This window comes from Geospiza fortis, unplaced genomic scaffold (assembly GCF_000277835.1).
Source record: "Geospiza fortis unplaced genomic scaffold, GeoFor_1.0 scaffold633, whole genome shotgun sequence".
Classification (NCBI taxonomy): domain Eukaryota; kingdom Metazoa; phylum Chordata; class Aves; order Passeriformes; family Thraupidae; genus Geospiza; species Geospiza fortis.
The window spans coordinates 796229-806838 of NW_005054531.1; the positions used below are offsets into that span (position 1 = coordinate 796229).

Sequence of the window (10610 nt, forward strand, 5' to 3'; positions counted from 1 at the left end):
GGGCCGCTGCTGGCCCGGCTCCGCCACCTCGACACCGCCGTGCTCATCGGTGAGTGCCGGGACCAGGGCCCTCAGCTGGCCCACGGAGCGGGCTGGGCTGGGAAAGCTGCCCAGAAACGGGCTGGGTGTAAACCTGAAGTGTGGCGAGCAGGGAATGACTTCTGTGCTTTGGCAGCCGGGGTTTCTGTGGAGCAGGTTAAAGTATTTCCCTCTCCTTTCGCTGTCTGCTTGGAGTTCAGTCAAAGCCAGATGACCAAGCTCTCCCCTTCTGAAGACTCTTCTCACTTACATTTTCACTGATTTTATTTTATTATGCTTTCACTGATTTTATTATATTTTTCTGTTCTGCAAACGAAAAAGCTTTTTGTTGGACTTTCAGGAGCTGAAGATGTATAACTTCCCACCTAGTAAAGACTCAGCATTTATTATAATTAAATGAAAAATGCTTTGTGTGTCGGTCCTGTTAGCGTCACAGCACAGACACTTCACCTCCAGAGAGGCTGGAGTGGGTTTGTGAACCAGAGTGTGGCTGGAGCTCTGCAGAGGAGTGGCCCAGCAGCACGAGGAGGGCGCTGGGTGCCATCTCTGACCTGCCACTGCTTTGTGGTGGGAATTTCCCTCTCCGTCTTCAGCTTCCCCATCCTCAAATAGGGCTAAAAGTTAACATAAAAAACCCAGTTTGACAATGCTATAGAAGTGTGGGGAGAAACTCTATTGCCTTGGTATTCCCTAGGAGAAACAGGCTCGGGGAAGACCACTCAGCTGCCTCAGTTCCTGTACGAGGCGGGGATTGGGCAGCCCGGTGTCATCGCTGTGACCCAGCCCCGCAGGGTGGCAGCTGTCACCCTGGCTGCCAGAGTTGCTGAGGAGAAGAGGACAGAGCTGGGGAAGCTGGTAGGTTATCTGCAGATTAATTTTGGTTTGGTGCTGCTCTGGGGATGGGGCCCTGTCAGGCTGCAGTGGGTAGGGTAATAACCAGCCACAGGGGGGATGGTCTTAATTTCATAATTGGTTTTGGGTGCCACAATGGAATGAGGATGGAAAAGCTGTCAGGGAGTGCTCAAAGGAGCAGCATCAAGATGGTGAAGGGGTCAGGAGGGGCCACATGATAGGAATGGCTGAGAGCACTTGATCTGTTCAGCTGGAGAAGTGGAGAATTTGGTCTGCAGCTTCCTCCCGAGGGGCAGCTCCAATTTCTGCTCTCTGTGGCCAGGGACAGGACCTGAGGGAACAGCTGGAGCTGTGTCAGGGGAGTCTTGGTTAGATACCAGGGAAAGGTGTTTCCCCTGGAGGGTGCTGGCACTGCCCAGGGAATGGGCACAGCCCTGAGGCTGCCAGAGCTCCAGGGCAGTTTGACCACGCTCCAGGGGTGCCCAGGATGGGATTGTTGGGTGTCTGTGCAGGGCCAGGAGCTGCACTGGGTGATCCTGTGGGTTCCTGTCAGCTCAGGATATTCTCTGATTCTATATCAGAGAATTACATGAGTGGACAGAAATGGCTCTTTACCTGTCCCATGACAGGGTGTGCGTGGTCTGTCTCTGTGGTATTGAACTTCCTGCTCTGGGTTGTTCTACTTGAAAAAGTACTAATTCATGAATAAAACAAAAAAAAAACCATTGTGCTCTCTTCCATTGCTCCCTGTGTCAGGAATCACTGAGGGAGAGCAGAGTGCTGAATTAGTGCAGGTTTGGGGGAGAAAGGCAGAGGAGAAAGAATTCCCCTGCATAAAATCCTTGGAGAGCCTGGACTCATTTCTGGGGGGAAGGGAAGGGAAGGGAAGGAGGAAAAGGAAGAAGGGAAGGGGAAGGAAGGAAGGAAACTAACTAACTGAACTTGGGGGGCATTTATGGTGAACTTCTAGTTAGGAAGAAGCCAACTAGAGATGTTGGGAGTATCATTTGTGTGGCTTGCTACATTTAGAAGAGGAACTACTCCCAGCAGTTAAACTGCTCTGCTTTCCAGAGCTCCTGGTTGACTCAGTCCAGTGCAGTGACCAGGGGCTTTGTGGCCCTTCCCTGTGGCACGAGGGCAGTGTGAAATACCAGTCTGTGTGCCCGAGCTCCCTGTGTTTCCTCGCCCAGGTTGGCTACACGGTGCGCTTCGACGACTGCTCGAGCGCGCAGACGCGGCTGCGGTTCCTGACAGACGGGATGCTGCTGCGCGAGGCCATCGGGGACCCCCTGCTGCACAAGTACAGCGTGGCCATCCTGGACGAGGCCCACGAGCGGACCATCCACACTGATGTGCTCTTTGGGGTGGTCAAAGCCGCTCAGAAGAAGCGAAAGGAGCGGGGCCTGCGGCCGCTGAAAGTGTGTTCATTCAGGATGGCGGTGAAGGGCGGGGTGGGGCTGGGCTCTGGGTGCTCTGAGCATCTCCTGGGGCCTTCCAAAGGGTTTGGAATTTCAGCTTTGACTGTTTTTCTGTTCCTAAAAAGTCACTTTAAATCTCAGTCGTTAAGGGTGTCTGACTTATGATGTATGGGCCTGATATGACACCTCTGAACAAGGTATCTGGTCACCACCATGATCCCTTTTTTCCACAAAAGCCCCAGGCAGAGTGCTGGGGAGGTTTTGGCACTCCAGGTGCAGGAGCTCTGGCTGATGGGACATGCTCGTTCCCAGGTAGGGCACTGCACATTAGGATGGGTGGGCATGTCAGGAATTTGTGTGAAAGCACGTTGGTCTGGCAGGGACTTGGCATGGTCTTGTTCCACACACCAGCCCATTCTGTCACACCATTTTCTGCTTGTGTTAAAAAACTGATGGCTTTAATGAGGGGAGATCACTCTCTTCTGTCCCAAAGCCTGTTCTGAGCATGGTTCTCAGGATCCAGAAGCTGACTTTTGGCTGGTCCTGACTCGTTGGTGGCCAGCTGGATGGAAGGTGCAGTGCTGACCCATGCTGTGCTCCCCCTGAAGGTGATTGTCATGTCAGCCACCATGGATGTTGACCTGTTCTCCCAGTACTTCAGTGGAGCTCCTGTCATCTATCTGGAGGGCCGGCAGCATCCCATTGACATCTTCTACACCAAGGAGAGGCAGAGTGACTACCTGCAGGCAGCACTGGTGTCCATCTTCCAAATCCACCAGGTATGAGGGTCTCTGCATGTTTGTGTCCCTCTGGGGCCTGGGGTTCGTGTTTTGTGCTGGGGTGTTTGACTGCCAAACACCTGGATTGTTGTGTTGTTTCATTAAACTGCATTTAATGCTTTGAAGTTGCTGCTGCTGTTGGGATTTGGGATCTGTATGTCCAGGCTGGAGCTGAAGGGAGACTGCCAAGCAAAGCTCTATAATGTCAGCTCATGCCTGAAACCTGAGTGTTCCCCTCACCTGAGTTCTCTGTACCTGGGTGCTTGTTGGCCCTCTCTGTCTGGCATGGACAGTTATTTGGGGACACAGCAATTCCTCCATCCTTTTAACACTCAATCCCTCAAAATGTGATTTACTCTTTGCCTCTGGTGAATCCATTGGGAATTCTGGCTGTTACATCCTTGCACCACATGTGTGTCTTCTCTTTCTTCTTAGCCCCCTTCAGTGACTGCCAGAGCCACATCTCATTACCAATCTCAGTTCTCCTTTTCTACCCAAACCCTCCTAACTTGCTTTTTCCTCTGGCTCCAGGAAGCCCCTGCATGCCAGGACATCCTGGTGTTCCTGACTGGTCAGGAAGAAATTGAAGCAATGACCAAAACGTGTCGAGACGTTGCCCAGCATCTCCCTGAGGGCTGCCCACGGATGACAGTGCTGCCCCTTTATGCTTCTCTGCCCCACTCCCAACAACTCCGTGCCTTTAAACCCACCCCTGAGGTGAGGGAATAGGAGGGGTTTTGCTTCAGTGAGTCTTAGGATGAAACATGTGGGCTTTAAGGGGCTAAAGCAGTCTGTACTGATAGTAATCGATAATCTCTTGTGTTTGTGGGGTTCCAAGATGAAGGGAGGAATGATGCATCTGACTCTATGTTCTTAGAAGGTTAATTTATTATTTTAAGATACTATATTATATTAAAGAATAGTATACTTGTCTATACTAAAGAATACAGAAAGGATACTTACAGAAGGCAACAAAGATCATAATGAAAACTCATGACTCCTTCCAGAGTCTCGACACAGCCTGACTGTGATTGGTCATTAAGCCAAAACAATTCCCATGAAACCAATGAAGCAACCACCTGTTGGTAAACAATGTCTAAACACATTCCAAAGCACCAAACACAGGAGAAGCAAATGAGATAATATTGTTTTCCTTTTTCTCTGAGGCTTCTCAGCTTCCCAGGAGAAGAATCTTGGGCAAGGGGATTTTTCCAGAAAATATAACAGAGACAATAGTCTCTGTTGGCTTTAGGCTGGGTGGTTCCAGAGATATGATACACTGCAACTCTGATGATTTTAACAGATGCATTCAGTAAGTCACATGGGATCATAAAAAGAAGGAAGGGTTAGAAGGCACAGGAATTTAAATTTCCTCCATTTCATAGGAATTTTTTGTCCATATGACAAAAAAGCTACAACAGCTAATGGGGGAAATACTGAGTAAGCTGAAAACCTGAGAATATTTGTCAGGGCCATAAGGAAAAGAATTCATGCTGCCTCAGGCTCTTTTTTACCTACTCAGGAGATAAATAAGAACACAAATGTTGTGCCAGAAGTGAAACCAAAATTGTTGAAAGATATATTGAGAACAGCTGTTCTGGTGGTGTGTTTTGTTGCAAAAGCAGAAGAATGTTTTAGAAAGTGATTAGAAACTGAAGATTACCTTAGTTTCTGAGAGCTGGCACAGCAAGCATAGTTTGTCCTCACAATGTGGGGCAGGGCTTGGCCCACACAGGCCAAAAGCAGCAGAATTTCTGTGTTGCAGCTGCTCTGAGGTGGCCTTGGCTTGGGTTTGATTCTTTTCCTTCCTCCCAGGGCTGTCGCAAAGTGATCCTCTCCACCAACATCGCAGAGACCTCCATCACCATTGCTGGCATAAAATTCGTTGTGGACACAGGCATGGTCAAAGCCAAGAAGTACAGCCCTGGTGAGGAATTCTGAGGAGGAACAGGGGCAAAATTGGGTTTGGGTTTGTAGAAGTTACTGGAGGCCCTAAGCCTCACTTTTCAGAGGATTTCAAACACCCTCCATGCTGTTTAAATAATGTCCTAGGTTTGGGGTGGGGGTGTTTTTGTGGGGTTTTTTGAGTATCAGCCACAAGGGAGTAAAAATCTGTCAGATGTAAATCTTCTCTTCATGGACACAGCATGGGATAGTTCACAGTGCTGCACCAAGTGAAGCACAGTGCTGAAGTTCGCTGTGCTGAACCAAGTGAGCTCTGAGCCGGATTTGAATGGCAAACCCTGGGAATTCTTACTGCTAATCCTCTGTGTTTTCCAAAGCTGTGCCTTCCTCAGGCACTGACTGAGGTGATGCTTTTCCATGCCCAGAAACTGGCCTGGAGGTGCTGGCAGTGCAGCAGGTGTCCAAGGCCCAGGCTTGGCAGCGCACGGGCAGAGCAGGGAGGCAGCAGAGCGGGATCTGCTACCGTCTCTACACAGAGGAGGACTTCGAGAAGTTTGAGGAGATGACAACACCTGAGATACAGAGGTGAGGACAGAGCCATCAAGCCATCACACTCCTTGTCACACCTCTTTTACAGCTGGGGCTGTGGCAAGAGCTGAGCAGCAAAACTGGATCTAGGGGCTGGCGTGGTGACTTGAGAAAAATGGAAGTGTGGGGACTAAACAGAAAAACTGGGAAATGTTTGCTCAGGGTGGACACTTGGGCACTGAGTCTCCAAACATATAAAGCAATAGTTCTGACTGTCCTCCAGATTTTGGACTTGCCTCTTCCTGGTTAGGAAATAAGGCTTCAGCAGCGGCATCAGACCTTCTGTGTGTCAAGCTGCAGCACAGGCCTGAGACTATCTCAGCTTCTATGAAAAAAATAAAAGAACTATCTCAGTTGTTTTTTCTGCCTATGCAGGTGTAACCTGGCCAATGTGGTGCTTCAGCTCCTGGCCCTGAAAATTCCCAATGTGCTCACCTTTGACTTCATGTCCAAACCATCTCCTGGTAAGTGGCTACAAAGGCAGCCTTGGGGAAAAAGAGCAGGAAAATCTTGGGCCATGAGGTGTCATAACAACACAACATGAAGGTGTGCCCTGACTGCCAAGGGAGGCTGGAGTAAATGGGGAATGGTACTTGTTCTCCTGGACAGAGGAGGATAAACCACATTTTGGACTCTGATTTCTATAAATAGAAAGAGAAATTGCCAGGAGAGGGAGTCAGTGGTGGAACCAGCTGATCTTCACATCCCTCACTGGGAGACAGGAGGCCTCACAGCCCAGTGTCCTTGTTTTGGCAGATGCTATTCAAGCAGCAATTGATCAGCTGGAACTGCTGGGAGCTGTGACCCAAAAAGAAGGTCAGCTTGTCCTGACCCCCCTGGGAAAGAAAATGGCAGCCTTTCCACTGGATCCAAAGTTCTCCAAGGTAAAAACTGCAGAAAAATGAACATTTTTAATCTCATGTACTCATCTCAGTACCATTGATGTTTCTCTTTCAAACTCCTTAAACAAGGTGTGAAATTTGGGGTGCTTGCAGCTGTACTGGTATATTTGCTGTACATTACTGTACATAATTTACAGCCCTTTTGCTGGATTGCTTATCATTTGTTATTAAATTCAAGGAAGTTTTTTAAAAGAGAATTGATTTACTCTGGCACCTCTGAAGGTGAACAAGACAGATTTGCTTGCAATTTTCAGGATTGTTTAGCAGGTCCATGAAGCGTCTGTGCCGGTTTTGCACTGGGCAGTGTCAGAGAGGAGCCTGGCAGGTGCTGTTACAGGTGCTTGGTGAGCCCATCAGAGAATTTACAGCTGTTCCTAGGCCCGGATGTTTGAGATTGTCCTAAGCAATGTTTGGTCGAGTTCCTGGGCTGCCAGGCAGCAGAAAGATCTGCCCAGCTGAAGTGGATTTGGTCAACTAAAGATGAGTTTTGTTGTGTCTGTGCAGGCCATCCTCGTGTCCCCCCAGTTCCACTGTGCAGAGGAGATCCTGACCATTGTGTCACTGTTGTCAGTGGACAGTGTCCTCCACAACCCCCCTGCCCAGAGGGATGAGGTGCAGGCTGTCAGGAAGAAGTTCATCTCCAGTGAGGGGGATCATCTCACCCTGCTCAACGTGTACAGGGCCTACAAGAGCGTGAACGGGCACAAGGTGGGATGGTCTGAGCTGCCAGTGCTGGCTGAGCTCTGGGGTGAGGAGGTTTGAGCAGAGAGCAGAGTGACACCTGCATCCTCCATGGCTGGTGCCACAGGCATCCTCCAATCAGAGAGGAAAGAGGGCTCATCCTTTACATCTGGGGAATTGGAGGAAGTTCTGTAACAAAGGTTCCTACAGACAGCTCTGGCAGAGCTTTGTGGGGTCAGTTCTGTAATCACAGCCAGGGCTCTTTCTGCCCTGGTTCCAGAAGGGAGTGGGAGAGTGCTGAGATTTGAAGATAAATATCTGGACATGCTCTGGGACAGGATCATTGGAAGAACACTGAGCATGTTTAAAAGCAGATTTGGATTTATCCTACCCTATCAACCCCTCATATTGATCTGTGGACTCATGCACCCCATTCCTTGCAGCACCTGTCATTCTTACCTGGTGTGTTTTCACCACCTGCAGGATAACAAGTGTTATCCTCTGTTCTGCTCTTGGTGGCCTTGCAGAGCAGCTCTGAGTGGGAAAAGAACCACCACCTGCTGTTTCTGAACAGTGTGGGAGGGAATCTAGACATAGTGGAGTAAAGGGGGGTAGAAATATGACCAGGAAAGGGGTCAGCATGTTTTCTCTGAGGCAGATTGTAGAGGGGATTCTGCTTTTCGTGGTATCCAAAGGCTGTCATGCTCCTGGGGTGAAGAAATATCGCCTTCTAACTCCTGGTGTCTCTGCTGCAGGGGTGGTGCAGAGAGAACTTTATCAATGGCAGGAACATGAAGCTGATGGCAGAAGTCAGAGCTCAGCTCAGAGACATCTGTGTAAAGGTAACTTGCTTCTATATTCAATTTCTCTGTTTCACCTGTTGGTATTTTCCCAAACTGATGTTACTGTGCACCAAGCCCCAAGTGAGAAAATGTGGGGTTGTTTTCAGTCTCCTGTAAACAGCTGGCTAAAATTCTTGACTGTGCAGTTACATCCCAAAACTCTTAAAGCCACAGGGCTTAGTGAGTCAAGGAGAAATGGGAACCTCTGAGAAGACTTCTCAGGGAAAGGACAGGTTTTGCTAAGGGTTTTTCCTGCTCTAATGCAGGTGGGACTGTGCTGTGTGTGCCACAGAGTGCTGGCAGCCTGTGCTGGCTGGCTTCTCCGTGCAGTCAGGCATTCAGTGTGGCAGCAGCTTCCCCCCAGTGCTGTTCCTGCTGGGCACAGCCTGGGAGCTGCCACTGAACCCCTGGCAGTGTGCAGTGACATGGGAGCCACCCTCTGGGGTATCATTTGTGAATGCTGGTCAGCCTTAAATTCCCTTCCAGAAGGAGAATGATGATCCATTCTGTTGGCTCTTAGTCTGGCTTAGCCTAGCATCCACTCAGCTGAATTCCCAGTGAATCCCCAGCATTCTGACCCAGAAAAATCCCCCAGGATTTCTGAAGTGAAACAGTGTCACTGTAAGGGTCAGGACTGGGTAAGCAGTGACACAGACTCTAGGTCAGAAGGCTAACAGGCTAGAACCCCAACTTCACTGGAAATGCTTCTTTTATACACTGGTCAGTACAGGTGGACTGTAGCAGTCTGAATTGCTGCTAGCATAGTCCAGGGGAAGGAAGCAAAAAGGACCTTTGCATAATATCCACAGATGTTTCATTCAGCCACACAGCGAGATGATCAGGGCCCAGTACACACACAGAGAGGGTCTGGCTTACTCTCTGCAGGGGCCTGGGGGCTGACCCTGGTCTGGGGCAGTACAAAGATGAGGGGCAGTCAGGGCATAGGGAAGGTGTGGCTCAGGGACATAGGGACAGACACAGGAACAGGGGAAGGAGCCCATGGGCTCTAACAGAGCTTTTTGAGGGAAGCTTCTTGTGTCTCCCTAGACCAGGGAATGCCCCCCCCAGGGTCTCCACAGTGGACCTGATTGGTCATTTAATCAATACATTTCACGTGATTGGCTAATGAACAAGACACCCATTTATAAACAACCTCACAGGCAAAACACCTTATTGCAAAACACCAGGTGCATATTGTCTAGAATTCTTTCTCTCTAGCTCCCTAAAGCTTCCCATGGGAGAAGCTGACTCATGGGAAAGCTTGTCTAGATTTCTCTCTCTCTGACCAGAGAGCTGCCACTACAAAACAGGGTTGTATTGTTTTGTGGAGATAACCAAAAACTCCACAACTTTGTGAAAGCTGTAAAGCTGGTATGTTTATTACAGCGCTGGATGCATGTGGAGATTACTCTCCTTAAAAGACATGCTGGGAACTTCAGGTTTCTTTTTATCTCCCTCTCAAATACATATGCATACAATTTCACAATAGGTTCATACAAGTGATGGTGTTCACAGGGGTCTTAGGCTGAGGGAAGAGACGAGGATCTGACTCCATGTTTCAGAAAGCTTGATTTATTATTTTATGATATATATTACATTAAAACTATACTAAAAGAATAGAAGAAAGGATTTCATCAGAAGGCTAGCTAAGAATAGAAAAAGAAAGAATGATAACAAAGGTTCTGTCTTGGACTCTCTGTCCAAGCCAGCTGACTGTTATTGGCCATTAATTAGAAACTAACATGGGCCAATCAAAGATGCACCTGTTGCATTCCACAGCAGCAGATAATTATTATTTACACTTTGTTCCTGAGGCCTCTCAGCTTCTCAGGAGGAAAAATCCTAAGGAAAGGATTTTTCATAAAAGATGTCTGTGACACCTACATATTCATTTTTATGAGGTTCGTGTGACATTTGTCACTGGTTCTTCTTTATCAGAAAGAAATCTTAGGTCAGGTTGTCCTGCTCTTACAGCAGTCTCTGTGTCTCTCTTTATCACCTTCTCTCTCTTCTCCCTTATCTCTGTCCTTCACTGAAGCAGTTTCTCTGAGGCTTTTGCAGTCAGGCTAAATACCTATGTTTTCTGACCACACACTCAAAGATGTACATTTCCCCTAAATCAAAATGGATTTCTACTCTGGAAAATTTCAACTCTGTCTCAGTATCCCCACGAGGGTGCAGGTTGTTCTTGCTCACTCTTGTGTCCGCAGCTGTCGGTGCCCCTGGAGTCGTGCCGCGGGGACACGGCGGGCGTGCGGCGCTGCCTGGCCCACAGCCTGTTCATGAACGCGGCCCAGCTGCGCCCGGACGGCTCCTACAGCACCGTGGGCTCCCAGCAGGCCGTGGCCATCCACCCCTCCTCGGTGCTGTTCCAGTGCAAGCCTGCCTGCGTGGTGTACACCGGGCTGCTGCGCACCAGCCGCTGCTACATGCGCGACCTGTGCCCGGTGGACGCGGAGTGGCTGCTGGAGGCTGCACCCGAATACTTCCACAGGAGGCTCCGCACAGCCAAGAGCTGACCTGGCACCAGCTGGCTCAGCTTCTCCTTGAAAGACTTTCTAAAAAGTACTGGAATAATTACCAATACAGCTGGACAGGACGTGC

The 10610-nt window shown here is 49.2% G+C and overlaps 1 protein-coding gene across 1 annotated transcript; it reads left to right on the forward strand.

The window, feature by feature from the left end:
* The first annotated feature begins 6 nt into the window (after window positions 1-6).
* On the forward strand, window positions 7-10602 carry DHX33 (DEAH-box helicase 33). The gene is made up of 12 exons (XM_005429194.3): window positions 7-49; window positions 734-894; window positions 2082-2309; window positions 2918-3088; window positions 3620-3805; window positions 4904-5015; window positions 5419-5578; window positions 5957-6045; window positions 6338-6465; window positions 6988-7191; window positions 7920-8006; window positions 10217-10602. The coding sequence occupies exons 3-12, from the start codon at window positions 2151-2153 to the stop codon at window positions 10523-10525; spliced, it is 1605 nt and encodes a 534-aa protein (XP_005429251.1). The 5' UTR covers window positions 7-49; window positions 734-894; window positions 2082-2150; the 3' UTR covers window positions 10526-10602.
* The last annotated feature ends 8 nt before the right edge of the window (window positions 10603-10610 follow it).